Source organism: Mustelus asterias, chromosome 25 (genome assembly GCF_964213995.1).
Source record: "Mustelus asterias chromosome 25, sMusAst1.hap1.1, whole genome shotgun sequence".
NCBI lineage: Eukaryota > Metazoa > Chordata > Chondrichthyes > Carcharhiniformes > Triakidae > Mustelus > Mustelus asterias.
In genome coordinates, this window is record NC_135825.1 from 8,540,223 (window position 1) to 8,568,172 (window position 27,950).

Below are 27,950 nucleotides of genomic sequence, written 5' to 3' on the forward strand. Positions count from 1 at the left end.
TCTATGCGTTTCATTCTGAATCGGGACAGCCGATCGAGAGGTCCTATCGCTTTGTCTAATGATGAGACCAGAATATTTTTTGCGCTGGAGATTTGGACAAGAAGTGGAACTAATTATTCAGCAGACGGAATAGTGCAACAATCGTGAGGTCAAGGAGTTCAGGGCGATTTGTTTCACAAAACCTTTGGCCCAGGTCTCGTCAAACGGTGCCTGTAGAAGTGATCTATTTTGATATGCACCACACTTAAGCAGCTCCATGTGCAGCATAGCTCGTTTAGCTCTGACTAATTGCCACTCCAAACATTACTTCAATGTTGGTCAGTCCCGACTTTCAATGTAGAGTATATAATCTAAAATAAGGGAGGTCAGAGAGGCGGCAGTCAACATCCCTCCTTACATCACCTTCACTTAAGCCGTACCTTAGATTAAGTACCGTTCAAAAAAAAACAAAGCATAATGATAAAAATCTTCTATTCACGTTTGTCCGGTGTCGAGTTGTGGCCTTTGAGATATCTAGAGCACAGGGATAGAGCCTGCAATTGGAGTATGAGGAAGCTCTAATTAGCATCATCTATACACAGTGTTAGAAATTACCCCCAAAATGGTGTCACTTGCAATCTAAAATGGGATGGGGAGAAAAATAGCAATTTCCAGACTTTTTCCTTACTCTTGAGAAATCGGTTATTGAGAACATCAGCAATGCACGGTGGTGTTGGGAGATTCCAGTTACCTTGCTCCAAAGCCTGACAAAACGTTCTACATTGCCTCTTTCTTTTCCCTCCTTTCTTCTCACACCACCTCGTCTCCTTCACCCGTTTGGCCTCTCAAGTTTGGACAATCACAATTTGTATCTGTTTTTCCATATGCACGGATATTGGTGGATAAATCAAATGTCGTTACTGTCTCGGTAGCACCTGTGCCCACACACACTGCAAAGGTTGGGTTTCGTGAATCTTTTCACATTTGCGCCAAGGAATAGGCGGGGTTGACTGGAGACGTAGCTTCCGAGCTGTCGTTGCCCTCGGTCTCCTCTTTGTCCTTTTTGACTGTGTACTGACCAATGAAGGAACCGTCCTCACCGAAGCGGGAATTTCCATCACCGTCGCCGTAGATGACTATGCTGTCATCGCTCTCCTCTTGCTTCACCGTCCCGTCCACTGAAGACTGACTGCCTTGAGGCTTTTTGCTGTCTTCATTGTCACTGGGCAAGCAAAAGAGGGACCAACATCAATATCAATCTAACTGAAGAGGACCACTCTCTAATGTCCCCCATCTGGCTCATTTTTCATACAGTGTGCGCTTCACCCAAATGCAGGGTTAAGTGTCATAGAATCCCTACAGTGCAGAAAGAGGCCATTCGGCCCATCGAGCCGACACCGACAACAATCCCACCCAGGCCCTATTCCCGTAACCCCACATATTTACCCTGCTAATCTCCCTGACACTAACGGCCAATTTAGCATGGCCAATCAACCTAACCTGCACATTTTTATGACTGTGGGAGGAAACTGGAGCACCCGGAAGAAACCCACGCAGACACGGGGAGACTGTGCAAACTCCACACAGACAATCACCCGAGGTTGGAATTGAACCTGGGTCTCTGGCACAGTGAGGCAGCAGTGCTAACCACTGTGCCACCATGCCACCTGTGAACAGAATTACCGAACTCTACTGCCCCCCCCACCACAGAATTGGAGTGGGCGAGGGGCGGACAATGGAAATATCTGTTGACCTGGGGCAGGATTTTCCGGTCACGGGTTGAGTGAGGCCATAAAATCCTGTCCAATATCTCACTAAATGCTGGAAAATCTCAGCAGCTCTGACAGCATCTGTGGTGGGAGAATAGATCCAGTGTTTAGAGTGAGTCCTGGACTGACTCGAAATATTGGCTCTATTCACTCTTCACAGATGTTGTCAGACCTGCTGAGATTTTCCAGCATTTTCTGTTTCAGATTCCAACATCCGCCTTTAACAAAACATCCCCACGTTAGAGGGTCGACACGTAGTTGGTGGACTTTCTTCAACAGTCATCCCCTGTTTTGACCACTGACTTAAATCCACAACGCAGCCCTGAACTTTGCAACGAAAGGGGCTTTCCAATCCATGAATCAAACATCACGCACAACACCAAATTAATCATTCCAAAAACACTTAATAAATGAAAAGGTCTCCTTACCTTTCTAGAGATCTGTGTTTCCCATTGGTGGAATGAATGAGGAACAGAATGGAGATGGAGACATGGACAAGGCAAATGGAACAGAAAGAGATTGGTTAGGACTTTGATATCTAATCCCACGGAATTCATTTTACAGTCAATTCCTTCTTTTAGTGTTTTTGGAAGACCAGAGGTCTTTCAGAGTTGGGAAAGAAGGAATGATCTGTGGCCACTGATCACAATCCCTGACTCATTAAAGGTTAGAGTCCACTCAAATTCAAATAGTTTCAGATTCAATGCTAATTCCAATGATAAACCATTCAAACCTGATCCAAAACCCAATCAGAAGTGAGTAGATTTCCGTTCAAAAACTGTGACAAAGACTGGGCTTCAGTTTGACTCAAAACATTCCAGGCCTCAACTCTCCCCAGCACCGAAACGAGAATTTCAATATTGCATTCTTTTTCAAATCCTTGATCCAATCTCAGTCCTCAACAAAAGCATTTCAATCTCAATCAGGCAACAGAAATTGAGAATGAAGATAAAAATGTGCACAAGCGCTTAATGACAAATACCATCTCCGGAACAAATCACAAGCTAAAGCTCAACTTCGTTACGGATCTAAAAAATGACAGCAAAAGCAAAGTCGGATCCATCACAAAAGAACCTCGGCCGCTTTAAGCATCTCACTTGGGTTCATAGATTCATAGGAACAGGAGGAGACCATGTAGCCCTCGATGTTCTGCCATCCATTGAGGTCGTGGCTGATCTGTGACCTAACTCCATGGCCGGAATTCTCCCATCCTGCCCGCCACTGAAATTCTAGTGGGCGGAGGGCGGACCATGTCAAGGTCCACTGGAGTGTGGTGGGAATCTCCAGTTTTCAGGCAAGCTTGGCCAGAGAATCCCACTCCATAACTTTGCCCCATATCCCTTCATAATTTTGGCTCACAAAAATCTACCCATCTCGGATTTAAGGTTGACAACTGATTGAGCATCGGTTCCCATTGGCGGAAGAGAGTTCCAAACGTCTACCACCCTTGGTGTGAAGCAGTGCGTCCCGGTTTCGCTGCTGAAAAGTCTGGTGCTGACTTTTTGTTTCTGCCTTCCGATCCTAGACTCCCAAACAGCAAAAAACAATCTTCCAATTGACGCTAACTATATGTGCGATATCCTGAAAACCTCCCACAGATGTGGCAATCGCTCCTTCACTTGTTGGAAAGCCCACTCTGTGGCACCAGACCATCTTAAAATCTGACTTCCCGACCATCAGCATTTACACTTGCACCCACGAAGGTTTCCATGCAATGTAACAAGAAATCTGATGCACCAAGTGTGGCTCAGAGAATATCTCCAGATCGGTGGTTGCCAAGAAAAATGTAACTGAGTTTGGATTTCTCTTACTGATCAATAATCCTGTTGCAAAAACAGTCAAATTCTGATTAGTTTATAAAAGGTTTAAGAAAAAGACAAAAGTCCTTTAAGCCATTTTTGTCCGCGATGCACTTTGGATATAATTTATCGTTATACCCAGATTTGAGCTTTCCTTTTGTATAGATTACCCAACCACTGAGGGAGAGGGATGGGGGAAAGACATCACTTGATGTTCTTCAAACTTTAGAAAGAAAATCTCGAGTTTTCTTTTTGTTACCGCACAATTGGCTCCGAGAGCTTTGGCCGTTCTTTCCAATCAACTTGGTTTCTCCGGCCCGAAAACTTCCCCCTCAGAAATCCAAACCAATCACATCATCGTAACGAGATAGTTTCAACGCATGGCATGCACTTGCTGGAGAACAGAGGGATGGTTCATGCACGGGACACAGATTAACAGAGTGAGGGGGGACAGGGCGGGGGCAGGGTGTGGCTGAGGAGAGGAGGGTGAATGTTTGGGAATGATCAATAGCTAAACAGAATGGGACCGCAGTAATAAAACTACCTGGGACCACCAGGTCATCGCCTGACATCTAGAAACTAGACCACGTTTGGCCTTAGTGGGCACCCAAAGCACTGTTTACATTGGCCCGGATCAGTTTAGTTTGTGATCAATGCCATGGAGACCGTACATGCTTTAATTTTTAGGTAGTGCTGTGGCCGTTGATTGTTTCCTGAAATTTGAGATCAAGAATGGAATATTATGCGGGTAGCGATTGATTAGAGAAGGACTTCATTCGTGACATTCCCGCCTCTTCAGGGTTGAGTTTCGCCAAGGTACATTTTCTGATCTTGCCGGAGAGGTGATGGCCTGTTTGTATCGACACTAGACTATTAATCCAGAAACTCAGCTCATGTTCTAGGGACCAGGGTTCGAATTCCGCAGATGGCGGAATTTGAATTCAATAAAAAAAAATCTGGAATTAAGTACCTACTGATGAATGTGAAACTATTGTCCAAAAAACCCATCTCGTTCACTCATGTCCTTTAGTGAAGGAAATCTGACATCCTTACCCGGTCTGGCCTACACGTGACTCCAGAGCCATAGAAATGTGGCTCACTCTTAACTGCCCCCTGAACAAGGGCAACTAGGGATGGGCAATAAATACTGGCCTGCCAGCGATGCCCATGCCCCATGAATGAATTGTTAAAAATCCTTTGCTTGTGTGATATTGCTCTGGCTCCTCAGACTATTTCAAGTTGTTCATTTAAAATGAGTTTCTGCCTGAGAAACCCCACCCAGAGAGGGAGTGGCAGCATGCTCAGGAATCTACACCTAAAAATTACTGACCAGAAAATAGCTCTCCACCACCCCCTCTCACATCCAGTCTATTATTTACTAGTGTCACAAGCAGGTTTACATTAACAGGGCAATGAAGTTACTGTGAAAATCCCCTAGTCGCCACACTCCGGCGCCTGTTCGGGTACACTGAGGGAGAATTTAGCCAATGTGCCGAACCAGCGCGTCTTTCATAGAATCATAGAATCCTACCGTGCAGAAGGAGGCCATTTGGCCCATCGAGTCTGCAGCGACCACAATCCCACCCAGGCCTTATCTCCATAACTCCATGCATTTACCCTAGCCAGTCACTAAGGGGCAATTTAGCATGGCCAATCTACCTAACCTGCACATCTATGGACTGTGGGAGGAAACCGGAGCACCCGGAGGAAACCCACGCGGGCACGGGGAGAATGTGCAAACTCCATACAGACAGTGACCCAAGCCAAGAATTGAACCCGGGACGCTGGCGCTGTGAGGTAGCAGTGCTAACCACTGTGCCACCGTGTCGCCCCAATGGCTAATAATTGGGGATGCTGTTATTGACATCAGAAGATGTTCCCCTTAATTAAGAATATAAATGGGCAACTATTCATTCGGAAGTAGCATTTCCCAAGCTCAGGACATTCAGGCAATGACATGATGGATATGGATACATGATACGCTGTTAGACCTTCCTTTCCTTACTTTGCAGCTCATTCTCAAAAGGTAGAGATTCCAATCTGAGCATCTTTATAAAGTGATTGCCAATAACATGGCCATATCAACACATTGCAATAAACCTTTTCTAAACCTTACATAGGAACAAGAGCAGGCCATTCAGCCCATCAAGCCCATTCACCCATTTAATTAGATCACAGCTCATTTGTATCTTAACTCCATCTCCCCCATCTTGGTTTCGTATCCCATGAATACTTTTCCTAACAATCTGAGTTTTGAAATTATCAATCGGCTCCCAGCTCCAAAAGTCTTTTGAGGGAAAAAGTTCTAAGCTTTTTCACCCCCCTTGTGTGGAGAAGTGCACCTTGTCATCGCTCCTGAATGGCCTAAGCTCTATTTCTAAGATTGTTCTCCCTTGGTCTGAACTCCTCCATGAACAAAGAACAAAGAACAGTACTGCACTGGAACAGGCCCTTCGGCCCACCAAGCCTGCGCCAATCGCATTGTCCTATCTACACCAACCGCCTATATCCCTCTATTCCCCATCTGTTCATGTGCCTATCCAGATAAGTCTTAAATGTCACTAACGTGTCTGCCTCAACCACCTCACTTGGCAGTGCATTCCAGGCCCCCACCACCCTCTGTGTAAAAAACTTCCCCCGCACATCTCCACTGAACCTTCCCCCCCTTACCTTGAACTTGTGCCCCCTTGTAATTGTCATTTCTGCCCTGGGAAAAAGCTTCCATCTGTTCACTCTATCTATACCCCTCATAATTTTATGAACTTCTATCAAATCACTCCTTAGCCTCCGTCTTTCCAGGGAGAACAATCCCAGTTTATTCAAGCTCTCCTCATAGCTAACGAGGGAAAATAGTTTACGTCTGGCAAACCTATCAACTTCTTTGATGATCTTAAAAAACTTTGATTGGATCGCGTCGCAATTTTCTAAACATGAGAGAGTATGTTGGCCGGGGAGTTTCCGCTCTTGATCACGGTGAGTTCAGCCACGGGAGTGGAAAATGTTGTGAGAACAGCCAGATCGTGTTTGAGGTGTCACGTGATTGTCCCTCCCCCCCCCCCATCAGCGATGGAGCGCGTTTCCCGACGTTTAACATTGGGAACATCATCTCTATTCATTAACATATCATTATCAGGCCCCCTACGCATTAATCATCCCCCCCATCCCACCAGAAAATCCACTCACGCGGTGTGAGGGCAAAATAATGTAAATCTCCACTGGTCTCCCAAGGTGTGCACCTGGCCAGTGGACCTCCCAGGGCAGCTCAGGTGAGCGCTGCGCTCAGGGGGTGGTGGTCATGCTTGGGCACTGTCCCCTGGCACTGCTCTCTGGTACGGCCCCATCCCGGCTCTTCTCCTCCCCCCTCCCCACACCCTCCAGTACTGCCCCTCAGCAGTGCTCGGGTAGTACCAGGGGAAAGTGCTGGGGGGGGGGGTTCCAGGGTGAACTCCATTGTGCTGGGGCGGCCTTTAAAAATGGCCTTGAAGGAATAAGTTGCTGGTGGGCTGAGCGAATCAGGGGCTGTCCTGCATTTTTGGGTCATGCACCTTAATGCTTTCTTTCTATATAATGGACCACGCAGCGGAGAAAATCACCATTGGCTGTTGATGGCGCCTTTCCCGTTCGGTAATGGCCTTTGCTGAATTTCGGGAAAATTTCAGCCATGGTCCATGCAACCCGGTCCTCATAATTTACACTTTTTAATTCTCAGATTCGTGGCAACTGGGAGATTTCCATGCCAGTGTGTTAACCTCCTGATGTTTGTGGCTGCATTGCCTGGTATCACTGTCCCAGACAGGGTGAAGGAATGGCACAACTAGGTCCTTTCGCGACAGTGGCAGTGGGAGTGGCGAGGAGAACTCCTGGGAACTCTCGACATAAATCTACAGGTGGGTAAGCTGCAAAATAAATTAATTTTGTACTTCCTGCCACCTCAGTAAACAGATCAATTTTTTCTCCTAATTCTGTTTCAGGGAGCATTCCCTGACTGAAAACAATCTGTTCACAAGACTAAACCCACCCCTGTCACCTGACTGGGTGCCGGAAGCAACGTGCCGTTTCCTTCATCCCCTCTACATCCTGACCCAACTCACTGGATATGGGCATCACTGGCAAGGCAAGACAAGACAAACATTTATTGCCCCATCCATTGTTGCCCTTGAGAGAATGGTGGTTTCTTGAACTGCTGTCAGGCGTGTGGCAAAGGCACTCCTGGTCCCGTGAGGCGGGGAGTTGCAAGGTTTTGATTTAGCGACCTTGCAAGAACAGCTCATATTAGTCCAAGTCAGGACTTTGCTGCGTGATTCTGGAGGGAAACTTGGAAGTGATGGTGTTTCCATGTGGACTTTATGATAATAATGGAGATACTCTCTTTACGGAACTAACTGAATAGATTGGCAATTTGTCATACACCTGACTGTGCCACCCGCGGTTACTAGAAGATCATGGTGATCCCCCGGGCCAAGGTTTACAATGGGTTAGGGAGCCTGTTACACCAACTCATCAAAAGGAAAATGAGGTGAGGTTAACGTTGGTGCCAGTTGGCTATCCTCCCAGCTGTAGTGTGCCCAGCTCACCTTAAGCACTCAAAACCCCTTGGATCTCCTCACCCATATCCCAATTACAATCCTGTCATTCCCATCAGGAGAGGATTCATAGAATCATAGAATCCCTACAGTGCAGAAGGAGGCCATTTGGTCCATCGAGTCTGTACCGACAACAATCCCACCCAAGCCCTATCCCTGTAACCCCACGTACTCACCCTGCTAATCCCCCTGACACTAAGGGGCAACTTAGCATGGCCAATCCACCTAACCTGCACATCTTTGGAGTGTGGGAGGAAACCGGAGCACCCAGAGGAAACCCACGCAGACACGGGGAGAACGTGCAAACTCCACACAGACAGTCACCCAAGGCCGGAATTGAACCTGGGTCCCTGGCGCTGTGAGACAGCAGTGCTAACTAGGCACTTGGCCTAGTGGTATTATCGTTAGACTATTAATCCAGAAATTCAGCTAATGTTCTGGGGGACCCGAGTTCGAATCCCGCCACGGCAGATGGTGGAATTTGAATTCAATTTAAAAAAATCTGGAATCAAGAATCTACTGATGAACCGTGAAACCATTGTTGATTGTTGGCAAAATCCATCTGGTTTACTAATGTCCTTTAGGGAAGGAAATTTTGCGTCCTTACCTGGTCTGGCCTACATGTGACTCCAGAGCCACAGCAATGTGGTTGACTCTCAACTGGGTAATTACGGATGGGCAATAAATGCTGGCCAACCAGCGACGCCCATGTCCCACAAATGAAATAAAAATTGTAACACTGTGCAGCCTTGTATTCTCGATGTCAAACGCTACGCTTGGAGCAGCCTACTTATAAATGAAAGCACTTCCTAACTGACCGCTACCCACACAATATGCCATGTGTATGTGAAAGTCCTCTGATTGGGAGCTTAGGAGCAGAAAAGTGAACTGGTTTGTATAATTCTGAAGATCACAGTAATACCTCTTATCCAGCCTGGGTCTAGGGAGCGGTGAATAAAGAAACATAACATTGGTGAGTGTTAACATGCACAGAGACACTTTCACAACAGAACAAGATTGGGACAATACACAGGGAATTACGAATGCCAGGAACTGGAACACAACAAATCGAGTGGAATGTAAATGGGAACTGAAAGAAAGAGTTGGGGGGGGGGGGGGGGGGGGGGGGGAGTGGGAGGGAAAGTCTCAGCAGCTCTTTATCTTTGGTGGTGGGGAGGAAGGGGGAAACAGAAACCAACCTGGTGTCAACGTTACTATCACAACCCCACCCACTGGGCCCAATCTGTGCCAGCAAGTCTATGGTTAGGCGAACCGAGTGAGCCACTTAAGGGGTTGTGTTCCCCAGAGAGTGGTGACTTCACTCAGAGGGTTGTGAATGTGTGGAATTCATTACCACAGAAAGTTGTTGAGGCCAAAACGTTGTGTGATTTCAAGAAGGGATTAGACATAGCTCTTGGGGCTAAAGGGGTCAAGGGATATAGAGGGGGAAGGGGGGAGGGAGGACATCTGGAAATTGAATCTGATGATCAGTCATGATCATAATGAATGGTGGAGCAGGCTCGAAGGGTCGAATGGCCTCTTCCTGCTTCTAGTTTCTATGTTGCAATATTCAACTGTTGATTTACGCCGAGTCCATTGATCTCCATTGGGATGTTATTGGGACGATATTAAGATTGGCCCAAGTTTGGGAGGAGGAATGGAGAGGGAATGCACCAACTTGGCATCTCACTGCTGATCCCTGTGTATGGAGCTCTGCTGGGAGGGGAACAAAGCTCTGGACTTCATGGTTACACTTCAGTATAGTCTTTAAGAATGTGGGTTTCTGATTTCGAGAGCTTGGACTTTGCAAGAATTTAATTACCCAAAGTTTCTCTTTAAAGTTTATTTATTAGTGTCACAAGTAGGCTTCCATTAACACTGCAATGAAGTTACTGTGAAAACCCCCCCAGTCGCCACACTTCAGCGCCTGTCCGGGCACACTGAGGAAGAATTTAGCACGGCCAACGCACCTAACCAGCACATCTTTCGGACTGTGGGAGGAAACCAGAGCACCCGGAGGAAACCCAGGTAGATACGGGGAGAAGATGCAGACTCCGCACAGACAGTGACCCGAACCGGGAATCGAACCTGGGTCCCTGGCGCTGTGAGGCAGCAGTGCTAACCACTGTGCCACCGCGCCGCCCAAGCTAGGCTTCTACCCTTTTCCAGAAGCTACCTTTCTGGAAGAATAAGTAGACTGGGCGGAATTTTACTGTGGGATCTTCTGGTCTTGCCAGAGTCAATGGACTTATGAAGGCTCGCCGCATGTCCTGGTCCCACCTCTGCTGTGACGGTGCTCTCCGTTGCCCTCTGCCCAGTGCCTTGTTAGTGCAAAAACTGACTATTGGGAGAGGAGAGAGGAAAAGAGGAGATTTAATTTGTCTTCAGTCCTACCTCTTACCTCTTTTCATATCATAGAATCATAGAATCCCTACAATGCAGAAGGAGGCCATTCGGCCCATCAGGCCTGCACCGACAGCAACCCCACTGCACAAACCTTTCTAAGTTTTTAAACTCTAATAAGTGTAAATCCTTTTCACTATTTTTGGAGCATGAAGCTTTGCTGGATGGCAGTTTAATATTAAGGTTGTTAGCCCGTAGGTTTATTGCTTTAGATTCATTCCTAGTTGGGATTAGACAAATTTACGTTGGAATTTAAGTTTAATTTATAGTCAGAATTCTTGAGCTCGGATTTTCGCAACAACAGATCTCAGTGCCTTAGCTAAAACAACACCAGAGATCTGATACTGAAAGTCCTACCCCTAAACCTGGCACCCATCATTTTCATCAATGGTTGGGGGCTGTTGGGGCACCATATATTTGATTTGATTTGATTTGATTTATTATTGTCACATGTATTAACATACGGTGAAAAGTATTTCTTGCGCGCTATACAAAGCATACCGTTCATAGAGAAGGAAAGGAGAGAATGCAGAATGTAGGGTTACGGTCATAGCTAGGGTGTAGAGAAAGATCAACTTAATGCAAGGTAAGTCCATTCAAAGGTCTGACAGCAGCAGGGAAGAAGCTGTTCTTGAGTCGGCTGGTGCGTGACCTCAGATTTTTGTATCTTTTTTCCGACGGAAGAAGGTGGAAGAGAAAATGTCCGGGGTGCGTGGGATTCTTGATTATGCTGGCTGCTTTGCCGAGGCAGCGGAAAGTGTAGACAAAGTCAATGGATGGGAGGCTGGTTTGCATATCCGTGGATTACGGAGGCAGCTGCACATGTAAAAGTGAAGCTACCTTTAAACGGATGCAATTTTGTTAGCGAGATGTACGAAGCAAGACACAAAGGTGGGATTTTCCTGCCATGGTTATCCCAAAACCGGAAAATCCCACCCGAGGTCAACGGACCTTTGCATGGTCTGTCTCCTGCCTGCTACGATTCCCGGGCAATTTAGCATGGCCAATCCACCTAACCCGCACAGCTTTGGACATTAAAGGGCAATTTAGCATGGCCAAACCATCATGTGAAGACATGGGTGGGTGAAGACAGGTCCAATGACTGATACTGGGTGCGTGACTTGTGGGGGAATCAGAGGGGGGTGCCGGGGGGAAATGGTGGTAGTGGAAGGGGCAGGGGGCTGGGGGGGCGGGGGCGGGCGGGCAGTGAAAGTGAGTAAGGATTGGGCTCAGGATGTGTTTAAGGTTGGGATACTTGGAGCCAACAATCTCAGCCTAGTCTCTGATGCGTTATCAATAAGGCGAAAGACTACCGGTGTGCCAATACAAGTGTAGGCTTTTATTCACAACAGAATCAGGAGCAGATCCCAACAAATAACCGACCTGGACTGAACAAGGGGGAGGAGACAGCCACCTTTATCCTAGGTGCCGAGGGGAGGAGCCAAACCGGGAGGGGATGTGTCCAGGTATGACAAGCACACACAACGGTGGTCCATATAGAACAAAGGCACAACTGAGGTCCACTACAGTCTCAAACATAGACTCAGGCTAATGAACAGGAAGGGCAGGAGAACACTTGTGGAGGGGGCAGAGGCATGATACTCAAATAATAATTAAGATGGCACGGGCACATTGCCCTCCTCCAGTGCTACAACTCTACGATCATGATGTGGAGATGCCAGCGTTGGACTGGGGTGGGGGGCACAGTAAGAAGTCTCACAACACCAGGTTAAAGTCCAACAGGTTCATTTGGAATCACAAGCTTTCGGAGCATTGCTCCTTCATCAGGTGATTCCAGCTCGTAATTCCAAATAAACCTGTTGGACTTTAACCTGGTGTTGTGAGACTTCCTGCCGTGACAATTCTATGATGATCGCGATGCTGCGTGGGTCAAGGTTCACAGATGGTGCGAGGCACAGATTAGCCCCCAGTGGACAATGTCGGACTGGGCCAGATCTTTTCAAACTACTTGTTAGAATTACAGGGAAAAGAGTGATGGAGGCTTGAACATCATTTGAACTGTAGAATCATAGAATCCGACAGTGCAGAAGGAGGCCATTCGGCCCATTGAGTCTGCACCAACCACAATCCCATCCAGGCCCTATCCACATATCCCTACATATTTTACCCACTAACCCCTCTAACCTATGCATCCCGGGACACTAAGGGGCAATTTAGAATGGCCAATCAACCTAGCCCACACATCTTTGGACTGTGGGAGGAAACCGGAGCACCTGGAGGAAACCCACGCAGACACGGGGAGAATGTGCAAACTCCACACAGACAGTGACCCGAGCCGGGATTCGAACCCAGGTCCCTGGAGCTGTGAAGCAGCAGTGCTAACCACTGTGCTACCGTGCCGCCCATCAACCAAGCCCGCTCTCTATTTAGACTCAATTCCCCATGTCCATTGAAACATCACATCCTAATATATTTCAGAAGAACAGTTTGAAGATTCATACTTCACTTTTTTTGAGAAAGAACAGATTGGCACTTTTAACAGTCCAATTACACGCCGTGTTAATGTGATGGGACTTCATTTACTTTGAGTTCAGAGCAGCTGAATGCTTTGCTGGACATTTTGTAGTGACCATGAGTACAAGGGTGACTTTTAGTTAAGTGGCAGATGTTCAAAGTCGCTGATACTGACAGATCTCGCTGCTCAGATTAGGATATAGTCAGTAAGGTGACAGCGCTAACTGAAGTCACCACCCAATCTTTGTAGATGGAGCTCTGAACGAGACTGGACAAAAGCTTTCGTCCACAGAACTGGGTGATTGAGTGAGTCTGCAGTGTGCTGTCCCACGCACTGTACCTCCCCCTCGCAATAGCAGCAGAATGGAGACATTCCAAAGCTTGTAAATAATTTTATATAGGATCGCATGGGTTGTGGCAAGCCAAGGTAATGATAGACACATGAATGTAGCTTCTGTAATTTATGATGTCTCAAATCAACTGTCATCCAAAGTCCTTTATGTTGGGGTATCCTGAATTAATGCATTCCATTGCTTTGAGGCACAGATTCGAGGCGCTGAGGTTACAGGGACACGCGAGCAGGGTAATCATCGGATTGGGCGGTCAGGGTTGAAATGAGCCCTACAACATGAGCCCGGGGGTCGGTGCCTGTCGACAGGGATGGACTCCGGTTGTTTTGGATTTGTGAAGCTGCCTTGATGATGACTGTGTTGTCATGTGTGCATGAGATACATGCAATGGTACGCAGAAGGAGGTGCAAGTACCGGGTAGCACGATAGACCCATGCCAGGGGGCTGCTGGAAGTGGTGGGAGGAGGAGGAGGCCACAGAGTCTTTCAATATTGACAAAAACAATTCAATTAAATAAAGGAAAGGACCTACAAGTATCCGTTGTCATCCTGCGAGGGTCGATTTTCTTCCGTGGTCTTAACTGCGAGAAGAGGAGAAAAGGAAAAAGGGGTTACAATGTTATGAATATTTAAGAAAAGGGCAAAGTTGCATTTCAACAGCACTGCTTACAATCTTAGGACATCCCAATACACGGTGGCACAATGGTTAGCACTGCTGCCTCACAGCGCCAGGGACCCGGGTTCAATTCCAGCCTCGGGTCACTGACTGTGGGGAGTTTGCACGTTCTCCCCGTGTCTGCGTGGGTTTCCTCCGGGTGCTCCGGTTTCCTCCCACACTCCAAAGATGTGCGGGTTAGGTGGACTGGCCATGATAAATTGTTCCTTAGTGTCAGTGTCTTTAAGACAGAGATAGATAGGCTCTTGATTAATCAGGGGTTATGGGGAAAGGGCGGGAGAATGGGGATGAGAAAAATATCAGCCATGATTGAATTGGTGGAGCAGACTCGATGGGCCGAGTGGCCTAATTCTGCTCCTATGTCTTATGGGATTAACAGGGTAAATATGTGGGGTTACGGGGATAGGGCTTGAGCGGGATTGTGGTCGGTGCAGGCTCGATGGGCCGAATGGCCTCCTTCTGCACTGTAGGGATTCTATGAAGATGAAAAGCAAGATGTCTCCCTATTAAAAATTAAAGTTTTATTTCTTTGACTGCCATCCCACAGAATGTGCTTCCCCAGTCACGGGAGAGTGGGACAGCCTATTATTGGAGCTCTCTTTCTACCCCGCTCCCCATTTGGGGTGAGCAGGGGGTCTCCTGAAAAGAGGTGCTCAGTCACAGATGTTGCTGCCCATAAACACCTGGATCCCAACGCAGGTGTCCAATGTCCTTCATGCACCTGTTTGCTGACTAGGTAATCCCATGCTCACAGCCCCTGTCCCTGTCCAAAATTAGTCCTCCCACAGAGCTTGGCAAATGGACCCTGGGAGAAGCCTGTGCATGACCTTGTTTAATGTGGGACTTGGGATGCCACCATTATCTCATAGAACCCTACAGTGTAGAAGGAGGCCATTCGGCCCATCGTGTCTGCACCGACCACAATCCCACTCAGGCCCACTCCCCATATAGCTTGTCCCCTGACGCTAGGGGGCAATTTAACACGGCCAATCCACCCAACCCTCACATCTTTTGGACTGTGGGAGGAAATCGGAGCGCCCGGATGAAACCCATGCAGACACAGTGGGAACGTGCAGACTTTGTACAGTGACCCAAGCCAGGAATCGAACCGGGATCCCTGGCACTGTGATTATAATTATACTGGCTGCTTTTCCGAGGCACCGGGAAGTATAGGCAGAGTCAATGGATTGGAGGCTGGTTTGCGTGACGGACTGGGCTTCGTGCATGACCCTTTGTAGTTTATTGCTGTCTTGGGCAGAGCAGGAGCCATACCAAGCTGTGATACAACCAGAAAGAATGCTTTCTATGGTGCATCTGTAAAAGTTGCTGAGAGTCGGAGCTGACATGCCAAATTTCCTTTGTCGTCTGAGAAAGTAGAGGCGTTGGTGGGCTTTCTTAACTATAGTGTCGGCATGGGGGGACCAGGACAGGTTTTGGTGATCTGGACACCTAAAAACTTCAAGCTCTCGACCATTTCTACTTCGTTCCTATTGATGTAGACAGGAGCATGTCCTCCACTACGCATCCGGAAGTTGATGACTATCGCCTTTGTTTTGTTGACATTGAGGGAGAGATTATTGTTGCCGCACCAGTTCACCAGATTCTCTATCTCATTCCTGTACTCCGTCTCATCATTGTTTGAGGTCCGACCCACTACGGTGGTGTCATCGGCAAACTTGAAAATCAAGTTGGAGGGGAATTTGGCCGCACAGTCATGGGTGTATAAGGAGTATAGTAGGGGGCTGAGGACACAGCCTTGTGGGGCACCGGGGTGTTGAGGATGATGGTGGAGGAGGTGTTGTTGCCTATCCTTACTGATTGCGGTCTGTGTGGGTTCGGAAGTGAGGGATCCTGGAGAGTGTGGTGGAGGCAGATTCAGTCGTGGTTTTCAAAAGGGAATAGGATTATTATCTGAAGGCAAACAAATTGCAAGGCTATGGGGAAAAGGCAGGGCAAGGGGACCAGCTGTGAGTTGCACAACTGAGAGCTAGTATGGACGCGATGGGCTGAAGGGAATCCCTTCTGCGCTGCAACCACTCTGTGGTTCTTTACGTTTGCAGCTTGCCTGTTCTCTGATCATCCAAACCCAAAACGGAGGCCTGAGCAAATGAAGTAAAAGGTTTAGGGGCGTCACTCCCTTTTTAACTGTGTCCCATTGAAACTCTCAGGGATGCAACAGCTGCTAAACTTGCCCACCCCCAATCTCATCCCAAAGAACAAAGAACAAAGAACAGTACAGCACAGGAAACAGGCCCTTCGGCCCTCCAAGCCTGTGCCGCTCCTTGGTCCAACTAGACCAATCGTTTGTATCCCTCCATTCCCAGGCTGCTCATGTGACTATCCAGGTAAGTCTTAAACGATGTCAGCGTGCCTGCCTCCACCACCCTACTTGGCAGCGCATTCCAGGCCCCCACCACCCTCTGTGTAAAAAACGTCCCTCTGATATCTGATATACCTCGCCCCTCTCACCTTGAGCCCGTGACCCCTCGTGATCGTCACCTCCGACCTGGGAAAATGCTTCCCACTGTTCACCCTATCTATACCCTTCATAATCTTGTATACCTCTATTAGATCTCCCCTCATTCTCCGTCTTTCCAAGGAGAACAACCCCAGTCTACCCAATCTCTCCTCATAGCTAAGACCCTCCATACCAGGCAACATCCTGGTAAACCTTCTCTGCACTCTCTCCAATGCCTCCACGTCCTTCTGGTAGTGCGGCGACCAGAACTGGACGCAGTACTCCAAATGTGGCCTAACCAGCGTTCTATACAGCTGCATCATCAGACTCCAGCTTTTATACTCTATACCCCGTCCTATAAAGGCATCCCGTGTGGATGCTGGAAGTAATCATAAAAAACAAGGTAAAGTCGCCATTGTTCCAGAAGACCATGGACTGCTCTCCCCATTGACTGGTGGTGATGTAACTTGAGGGTCATCATAGAATCCCTACAGTGCAGGAGGAGGCCATTCGGCCCATTGAGTCTGCACTGACATCAATCCCCTTGCCCTGCCTTTTCCCCATAGCCTTGCAATTTGTTTGCCTTCAGATAATAATCCAATTCCCTTTTGAAAACCACGACTGAATCTGTCTCCACCACACTCTCCAGGATCCCTAACTTGCGAACCCACAGGCCCTATCCCTGAAAGTCACATATTTACCCTGCTAATCCCTCTAGCATACACGTCCTGGGACACTAATCCCGGGTCCCCCCCACAGCTCGGGCGATGGGCAAGGTTGAGAAGGCCGGGCCTTTATGAATAAGCTCAGCCGTTACGGGAATTGAACCCACGCTGTCGGCATCACGGACCAGCCGTCTAGCCAACTGCGCTCAGCCGACTCCCCTTGGTGAAGACCTGGCGCTGAGGGCCAGCACCCCGGATATAAGCATGACCTTCAACGCCAAATCATTCCCCTCCCCCCTCCTCCGCCAACCAACTCCCCCACACCGCCCCCCCCCCCCACCCCCCTACCCCCTTCCGCCAACTCTCTCAAGTCTCGTACACCTTTCACACCAAACTTCCAGAGTTTGTCTGCATCAGTCGCTTATCTATAATTTTCAAATGATTGATTGACTCTTTGGAAAACACGACCGGGAGATTCTGAGCCCGAGTAGTTTGGGTGTGGGGCCACTCCGAGGTTATCGAGGAGAAAGTGGCTTCAGGTCTCCCTGCCTGGTGACTGTTCCTTGTTGGAAAGTCAGTGAGGCTGGGCAGTGATTCCCCCTCCCCATCCCTGCCCCCCCTTCCACACCCTTTCGACACCAAAAGGTGCCCACTGTCTAGACACACACACAACAAATGTAAGCGCCACACTGGTCAGGAGACAAAGCCCGTGGAGCTTCATCATCCGGACACAGGGGGGCAGTGACATTGTGGCAGCATCACTGGGATTAGCAATCTCGAGGCCCAGGCTAATGCTCTGGGGACATGAGTTCAAATCCCACCATGGCAGCTGGTAGAACTTAAATTCATAGAGTCTATGGCACGGAGACAGGCCCTTCGGCCCAAACTGGTCCATGCTGACCAAAATGCCCATCTAAGCTAACGCCATTTGCCTGCATTTGGCCCATATCCCTCTAAACCTTCCCTATCCATATTTTTGTCCAAATGCCTTTTAAATGTTGTCAATGTCCCTGCCTCAACCACTTCCTCCGGCAACTCATCCCACACACGTACCACCCTCTGTGTAAAAACGTTGCTCCTCGGGTTCCCATTAATTCTTTCCCCTCTTAACTGGGAATTCAATGAATAAAATCTGGAATGTAAAGCTAGTCAATGGTGACCGTGATATCAATTGTTGTAAAAACCCCTCCGGTTCACTAATGTCCTTTGGGGAAGGAAATCTGCCGTCCTTACCCGGTCCGGCCTACGTGTGACTCCAGAGCCACAGATATGGGGTTGTCTCTTTAATGCCCCTCTGGATGGTCGAACAAAACACTCAATTCAAGGGCAATTAGGGATGGGCAATAAGTGTTGACCCAGCCAGTGACGCTGGCACCCCGTGAGGGAATAAATTAAAAACACAGGAAATTTGAAACTTGGGGAGACTGAGTGGGTTGGACTTGAGCTGACTGGAACTTGGGTTACTCTGAGTGGGGGTCCGCTTCCCTCCCACTGGGAATGCCAGCCGCCCCCCAACCTCCCATCCCTGTTTGAAACTCAACTCTTACCTGGGTATTTGCCTCCGCGACTTCTCTTTATAAAACAGACGATCAGGAGAATGAGTACCAGCAGTGCCACCGCACACATCAGGCCAATGAACCAGCCCTGCGTCGCGATGTCGACGTGACTATTAGTGAAAGCTGCAAGAGAATAATAGCGAGACATCCTTATAAAGGAGAACCTGCCTCATTGTTAAACACCGGAAGAAACAACAGCAGACGAACATGCATTTCTACTTTTAACTCGAGCTTCTTTGCTTCATAGAATCCTTACAGTGCAGGAGGAGGCCATTCGGCCCACCGAGTCTGCACCGGCCACAAGCCCACCCAGGCCCTATCCCCGTAACCCCATGTCTTGGGTGAGTTTGAAAGAGTTTCAAAATCTTGTTTCCTCCAATTCCCACCTAAATACTCCTTTGATTTATTTAATCGTTGCTCTGTTGCAATTCTGCCGCTCTGTAATTAATTTGATTCTGCCTTTTGGTTTCTCCTGGCCACACCCAATCCACGCCATTTTGATCAGCTGACTCCCTACACTGACCTGTAGTTGGTTGTCGGACATGTTGAGATTGTGGGTCAAGGGCGCCGTCCCAGAAACCTTCAGGACTTCTACCTCCCCCCCACACAGCATGCCAAAGTGGAGATGAGGAATTGACTATGGCAATCTACAGCATCACACTGTCATGGTAAATGTTACCAGGCTGATTAACTTCCTCTATAACTTACATTGTACCCCAAAATCCCAAGGAGTTGTTCCATTATCATGGAGTCCTCGAACACCACAAGGTGCATCAGCGCCATGAGGGCCTCCGACACCTTGGGGTCCTCCAACACTGTGGGGTCCTCCAACACGATCGAGGTCCTCCAACATCGGGGGGTCCTCCAACATGATCGGGGTCCTCCAAGACCGTGGAGGTCCTCCAACACCGTGGGGGTCCTCCAACATCGTGGGGGTTCTCCAACACCGTGGGGGTTCTCCAACACCGTGGGAGTTCTCCAACACCGTGTGGGTTCTCCAACATCGTGGGGGTTCTCCAACAACATGGGGTCCTCCAACAACATGGGGTCTCCAACAACATGGGGTCCTCCAACACCGTGGGATCCTCCAACACCATGGGGGTCGGGTCCTCCAGCACCATGGGGTCCTCCAACACCGTTGGGGTCCTCTAACACCGTGGGGTCCACCAAGACCGCAGGGGTCCTCTAATGCCTGAGTGCCTCCTATAATTTGGGGTCTTCCAACACCATGAGGGTCCTCCAAAATCAAAAGTTTAATGACTGCAGGTTATTGAGGTTGGCCTATTGGAGTATGAACTCCCTGGTTAAGGAGTCAATTAATGGGCCAATCAGGGAGTCTTATCCTTGTGTTTAACCAGGTGTGTCAGTTCCTCTGGCACTCCCGAAGGTAGACTGCTGACTGCGAGCACTCTGTGTACTGCTGTTGGAATTGTAAATAAAGGAATCTTGGTGAAGGGACTTCTGCCACCGATGGCTTATTACAAGAAGGTCCTCAAATATCACAAATATCAATCTGAAGCATTGGCTGAGAAGATATAAAGGTTGAGAGGAAATTTAGTTTGAACCCAAATTCCTGGATAGAAATGTTCGACTGGATGGGCTGTCGGAATTGGATCCAAATCAAATTAATAGTTACTGCTTCACGGTTCAGGTTAAATTAGTCACTGTGTCAGTGTTCTGGTTAAATTAATTACTGTATCAGTATTCAGGTTAAATTAGTTACCGCATCAGGGTTCTGGTTAAATTAGTTGTGGTGTCAGGGGTTCCGAGTTAAACCTGATATTTAATCACTTACCCAACTGGTAACTGTAATCACATGTCCTGAGTTCCACTCATTTCTATAATATGGTACGTGGTAACTTTGAGATAATTTGTGCACTCTACAAGTCACTGTTAGTCTGCATAACACAAAAAACCAGCGCCCAGAGTGGTTTAGTTCATTGTAAAAGAGAAATTGAACTCTTAACCGTTGGCGAGTTGGCGAATTGGTTTCTGGCTGTGTGTGTGGTTGGTACAATTCTCAAACAGAAAGGTTGGGAGTTCCCTTTGGGACCTCATCCTCTCCACAGCCACAGCATTGAGGGAATTCACTTGCGTGAAATCAAACACTGTCACAGGCATGGATTAACTTGATCAGTCAATGGAAACCACACTTACGCCAAAACTTCCTTCAAGACAATGATGGAAGGAGCTGGAAAGGACCCGAGGAAATTCACGCTGTAGAAATTCATTGATGAATTTCACAGGGTTTCGCTAAGGTGACGGATTCTTCAGCATTCGTGGAGAATTGTTCAAGCCCATGGTTCACTGGCTGGTCTCCCGTTTGACCTCACGTCACTCACTTCCAGAATCATTTTTGCTGCATCTCAGACCCCCAGCAGCTGACCTGCCTGCATAAAACCCCATTCATCAGTCCCTCCGCACTCCAGCTCACATCGTAACACCAACTCTGCAGCTCCTTCCCCACCTGTGGGTACAGCGCTGCCTCGTTTCTGAGCTGGGAGGCACAACGCCCTCTCCAGAGACGCGAGAAAAAATTGGGTGCATGGAAACATTGGTTAACAGGAGCAGGAGGAGGCCATTCGGCCCTTCGAGCCTGCTCCACAACCATTCATTATGATCAGGGCTGACCATCCAACTCAATGGCCTGACCCGCCTTCCCTCCATATCCTTTGACCCCCTTCACCCCATATCCAACTGCTTCTTGAAAACATACATGGCACGATCTTCCACCTCGCCACGCCCGTCGATCAGAGTAACGAGCCGGGAAAATAGCATGAGAGGCCAAAAATGAATTGAGGCACTAACTCAATTCACCCTAATTATGCCATTAACAGAAACATTCTGCTAGAAATAAGCCAATCTCTTGACTGCTAATAACGTACAGAACTCAAGATGCACCTGCAGTGCCCGTCTGAACCACCAGATGGGGGTAACATACATACAAACCAGAACACAATTGTCCCCAGCAATACAAACAGCCAACATCAGGGGGAGCTGTTTATCGTAAAACAAAATACCTCAAAATGGATAATTAACATCCCAGAGACACTGGGACAAGAGGAATCCCTCCTGGATTAGCTCCTCAATACAGCTGTGTACCCAAGACTCCAAAAAAAGTTTACAGGGGCATTAAACACACGCACTCATACATACACACGGACTGCACACACACATACAGGCACTCAAACATACACACCTACACACATACTCACATACACGCACTCACTCACACTCACACATACGCACTCATAAACACACACACGCAGATTGCACACACACATGCATGCACTCAAACATGCACACACACATGCTCACTTGTGCACACACACACACATGTGCACACAGACATGCACACACACAAACATGCACTCATACCCACACACACACAATCTACACCGACACACATACATACACGCACTCACTCACGCTCGCGCACATGCATTCACAAATTCACTCACACACAGGCGTGCACACATGCACTCATGCACATGCAGACTCACACATGCACTCACACACATGCGCACACACACGCGCGTACACATACCACCTGTAACCACACAATCTCACAGTGCATGCATAACGCACAAAACATGAAGAGCTAACATTGCTCCACATAAAGCAATGATCACAGACCAATGATCCAAACCCAGTCTGGGGGACAGTACTGCTTTGTTATCATTGGGAAGCAGAGACGTTCACCCGGAGATAACTGGCTGAAACCCCGAGCTTCTCTGGATAATATTTACAGTGTTTACTGCGGGGTTTGTTAGTGGAGTCACCCCACTAGGTTTCGGGTCTGAATAGGTGGTGATTATTTAGCTCCAGTTAAAGTCTGTACGAAGCTGAGGGAACCTCAGTCTGAATGAGTTCTTTTTCCAGGAGTCCTATTGGCCATTCTGCTCCACTGAAAAAAAAACACTGGAGTTTTGCAATCCTGGCCCAGACTTGTGAACTGAACCCTCATGAAGACTCTGGACAGAGTGGATAGTGGACAGAGTGGATAGTGGACAGAGTGGATAGTGGACAGAGTGGATAGTGGACAGAGTGGATAGTGGACAGAGTGGATAGGGAGAAAGCTTTCACATTAGAGCAGAAAGAGTCGAGAAGCAGAGGGCACCGATTTAAGCTGATTGGCAAAAGAACCAAGGTCAACATGAGGGAAAATATTCTTACGCAGCGAATGGTTAGGATCTGGAACGTACTGCCTGAGTGTTTGGTGGAGGCGGGTTCCACTGTAGCTGTGAAATGAGAATTGGATCATTATCTGAAGAGACACATTCCACAGTGGGGTTAGCACTGCTGCCTCACAGCGCCAGGGACCCGGGTTCGATTCCCGGCTCGGGTCACTGTCTGTGTGGAGTTTGCACATTCTTCCCATATCTGCGTGGGTTTCCTCCGGGTGCGCCAGTTTCCTCCCACAGTCTGAAAGATGTGCTGGTTAGGGTGCATTGGCCGTGCTAAATTCTTCCTCAGTGTACCCGAACAGGCGCCGGAGTGTGGCGACGAGGGGATTTTCACAGTAACTTCATTGCAGTGTTAATGTAAGCCTTACTTGTGACACTAATGAACAAACTTAAACTTTAAAACTTTGAACTTAAGGACAGGGAATGGAACAAACTGAGTTGCTTCTCCAAGACGCCTGTACAGACACGATGGGCCAAATGGCCCCCTTCTGTTCCAGACAGTAAATGGCAGAATCCTTAAGAGCATTGATAGGCAGAGGGATCTGGGTGTACACAGGTCACTGAAAGTGGCAACGCAGGTGGAGAAGGTAGTCAAGAAGGCATACGGCATGCTTGCCTTTATCGGCCGGGGTATTGAATTTAAAAATTGGCAAGTCATGTTGCAGCTTTATAGAACCTTAGTTAGGCCGCACTTGGAATATAGTGTTCAATTCTGGTCGCCACACTACCAGAAGGATGTGGAGGCTTTGGATGTGGAGAGGGTACAGAAAAGATTCACCAGGATGTTGCCTGGTATGGAGGGCATTAGCTATGGGGAGAGGTTGGAGAAACTTGGTTTGTTCGCACTGGAATGATGGAGGTTGAGGGGTGACCTGATAGAAGTCCACAAGATTATGAGGGGCATGGACAGAGTGGATAGTCAGAAGCTTTTTCCTCGGGTGGAAGAGTCAATTACTAGGGGGTATAGATTTAAGGTGCGAGGGGCAAGGTTTAAAGGAGATGTATGAGGCAAGTTTTTTTACACAGAGGGTGGTGGATGCCTGGAACTCGTTGCTGGGGGAGGTAGTGGGAGCGGATACGGTAGTGACTTTTAAGGGGCATCTTGACAAGTACATGAATAGGGTGGGGATGGAGGGATATCGTCCCCGGAAGGGTAGGGGGTTTTAGTTCAGTTGGGCAGCACGGTCGGTGCAGGCTTGGAGGGCCGAAGGGCCTGTACCTATTCTGTAATTTTCTTTGTTCTTGAACCATTCTATGGTTCCGAGAAAGGCCAACTCTGTCTTTACTTAATGAGCTTTGTAAAGAAGGTGAACCCCATTCCACCCTGAGTTGGGTCTCTCGGTAAGTTACCAGCAGATGACATGCCCTTGAAGTGGCCCAGATGCCAAGAGCTACCCTAATGGGCACACACGCAACTGGCATTCCAGGTGCAGAGGTTAAGGTACTGGGTGGGCACGCAGGAATCTCAAACGCAGAGGTCAAAGTGCCACCACAATCAATTAAATTAACAGCCACACGGGGGATGATGAAACAGAGATAGTTCCTTTGTTCATTGTTCTGTAGATATCCCACTCACAAGTCTAACTGCTTCACAAATGGGGAACTGAACTCGGAGCGGGATCCCCTGCAGTGCTCCCATGGAGTGGAGCCTGACTTTAGACGGTCAAATCAAGCTGGAAGATAGCAGACAATCCCTTCGGTAAGAAGCAATACTGACAGGCCATGCACAGTCAATAGAATGCAAGCACATGCACACTTTGAGAACTGTTGGCTGGTTTGTCTCGAGCCAGATTGGCTATTCGACCTTACGTATATCTCAGCGGCGGATGCAGGTAAGAGATAGAAGTGCGAATACAGACATGCACCTGGAGGTTCTCTCCAGCCTCACCTGGGCTGGTCTCAATGGCAGTAGTGTTGCTGCTTACTGTTTGGAACAGGGTGGAAAACACTCTGACTTTGTACAGTGTCCCGGGCGTTAGACCCAGGAGCCGGACAGCGCTCTGACCCGCCTTTACGTGCTCCTGTTTCACCGTACCGTTACCTGTTGGAAGTGCACGAGGGAGACAAGAAACTTGGGTCAACTTTTTGGAGACAAGCTCAGGCGGTCCAAGCAGAGCTGAATTATCAAGTCCCAGGGCAGCTAGAATGTTTCAGACCTGTTCCATCTCTCTAACCGTCATGTCAACCCGCAGGTCAAGAATAAGTTGGATTGGAGTCAGGGCCAAGTTCCCTTTCCTCTGCCCCAACCCATGAGAGTGACATCGATTGGGCCAGGGTGACATTGCTCAAGTTTCCAAACACCAGACATCTTGTTGCCTTCCCTTTGCCCAGTTGGAGGGCAGATTGTACCTGTGGCCTCGGTTGGACAGGGAAGAAGGTTGGGGTGGGGTGGGAGAGGGAGCAGGTTATTTAAACTCCCAATCGACATGGCTGCTGCCCACACTGGCGAGTGAGAAATGCCTCCATGTTTGGGCCGAGCGAGGGACGGATTCGTGCGGCAACTCATGCCCAGTGGAATTTGGAGTGAGTTGGCCCTAACCCCTGCCATGTTGGCCCACCCCTGCTTCTAGTGGTCAGATGGGGAGGGGGGGGTGGTGTTGAGGGGGGGTTGGGGGGAGGGGGGTGGTGTTGGGGGGGGGGGGGGGGAGGGGGACACACATCCTTCTCAGCCTGGGCGACGTAACAACATTGAGGCGCGGGCAGATATTATTTGACTGAAATCTGTGTGAGCCAGAGATTTGTGCGCTGGTCATCACAGCTCTCGGTCTCCCAACCCGACCATTTTGGCGTGGACCTCCCACCAGATATTTGGGTGGTGGATTCCACATGTGACTGAAGGACCTGGAAGTCCTACCGTGGGGGAGGGAGTAAATTGGACATTTACCCCCCTGGGAGGAGGACTTGGATTGTAGAGAGTTGGGCCCATGTGCTCTGGGTCAGAAAGCCTGCACCTGGCTTTGTAGATAGCTTCAGAACCTTCTAATACTCCCTTGCACTCCTCACTGTACCCTCCCTCAGTGTCCCTCCCATTTCTTCCTCCCTACAGACACTCATTCCCCCCTCAGCCTCCCTCCCTTTAATAACCCTTACCACTAACCTTCCTCGCCTCAACATTACCCTCCCTGTCCAGCATAACAACCCCCCCCCCTAGTCACCTTTCCCCAGCTCCCCTCTCTATCTTCCCCCTCTCACCCAGTGTCCCCTGTACCCCCCACCATCCCCTTTCTCCTTTGTTCCCTTGTCCCCATGTTCCCCTCCTTCCCTGTTTCCATCCCATACTTCCTCCTGCCACCAACATCCCTCCTCCTAACACCAAGCCCCCTGCTCCTGACACCATAAGACATAGGAGCAGAATTAGGCCACTCGGCCCATCGAGTCTGCTCCGCCATTCAATCATGGCTGATATTTTTCTCATCCCCCATTCTCCTGTCTTTTCCCCATAAGCCCTGATCCCCTTATTAATCAAGAACCTATCTATCTCTGTCTTAAAGACACTCAATGACCTGGCCTCCACAGCCTTCTGCGGCAAAGAGTTCCACAGATTCACCACTCTCTGGCTGAAGAAATTCCTCTCATCTCTGTTTTAAAGGATCGTCCCTTTAGCCTGAGGTTGTGCCCTCTGGTTCTAGTTTTTCCTACTAGTGGAAACATCCTCTCCACGTCCACTCTATCCAGGCCTCGCAGTATCCTGGAAGTTTCAATAAGATCCCCCCTCATCCTTCTGAACTCCAATGAGTGTGGACCCAGAGTCCTCAACCGTTCCTCATATGACAAGCTCTTCATTCCAGGGATCATTCTTGTGAACCTCCTCTGGACCCTTTCCAAGGCCAGCACATCCTTCCTTAGATATGGGGCCCAAAACTGCTCACAATATTCCAATTGGGGTCTGACCAGAGCCTTATACAGCCTCAGAAGTCCATCCCTGCTCTTGTATTCTAGCCCTCTCGACATGAATGCTAACATTGCATTTGCCTTCCTAACTGCTGACTGAACCTGCACATTAACCTGAAGAGAATCTTGAACAATGAGTCCCAAATCCCTTTGTGTTTCTGATTTCCTAAGCATTTTCCCATTTAGAAAATAGTCTATGCCTCCATTCCTCCTTCCAAAGTGCATAACCTCACACTTTTCCACATTGTATTCCATCTGCCACTTCTTTGCCCACTCTCCTAACCTGTCCAAGTCCTTCTGCAGCCCCCCTGCTTCGTCAATACTACCTGTCCCTCTACATATCTTTGTATCATCTGCAAACTTAGCAACAGTGCCTTCAGTTCCTTCCTCCAAATTGTTAATGTATACTGTGAAAAGTTGTGGTCCCAGCACTGACCCCTGAGGCACACCACTAGTCACCAGCTGCCATCCTGAAAAAGACCCCTTTATCCCCATTCTCTGCCTTCTGCCAGTCAACCAATCCTCTATCCATGCCAGGATCTTACCCTTAACACCAATGGGCTCTTAACTTATTTAACAGTCTCCTATGCGGCACCTTGTCAAAGGCCTTCTGGAAATCTAAATAAATCACATCCACTGGTTCTCCTTTATCTAACTTCCTTGTTACCTCCTCAAAGACATCAACACCCCCTCCTGACACCAACCCCCCCTGCTCCTGACACAAACGCTCCCCCCTCCCCAGCAACCATTGTATCCCCTTACAGCGCTGGAGATCAGTGACTATTTCGAAGTGAACCTTAAACCTCAAATAACTACAATGAATGGAACAAGCTGGTGGGTTCGGAAAATCCCAGAGCCCCTGTGTGGACATTCTGCTTCTGACCCCCGACCTCAGTCCCACTCCCCCCCCCCCCACTCCCCCCGACACAGCTTATCCCTCCCCTGACCTGCTGAGAACTCCACATCACACGGTGCTTACTGTGAATGTATTCAACCGTAAAGTCAGCCAGCTCACTCGGGAAGTGACTCCATGTGACATTGATGGAGTCATTGCTTGCCGATGTGGAGAGATTCCATATCCTACCGAGAGTTTCCACTAGACAGGCATCAGAAAGAGAGTTAGTGGGAGGCTCAGTTTAGACACAGGGGATGCAACGATC

At 48.6% G+C, this 27,950-nt stretch overlaps 1 protein-coding gene across 1 annotated transcript in view; it reads right to left on the reverse strand.

Moving 5' to 3' along the window:
* Positions 1-1,003: 1,003 nt before the first annotated feature.
* The window catches only part of nfasca (neurofascin homolog (chicken) a), a 279,787-nt gene continuing 252,840 nt past the window's right edge, over positions 1,004-27,950 (reverse strand). Inside the window, exons 27-29 of the mRNA XM_078242069.1 lie at positions 27,770-27,886; positions 24,788-24,940; positions 1,004-1,201 (exon numbers count right to left, since the gene is read on the reverse strand). Coding sequence (XP_078098195.1) covers positions 1,143-1,201; positions 24,788-24,940; positions 27,770-27,886 — 329 coding nt within the window. The 3' untranslated portion in view covers positions 1,004-1,142. The remainder of the gene's footprint in view (positions 1,202-24,787; positions 24,941-27,769; positions 27,887-27,950) is intronic.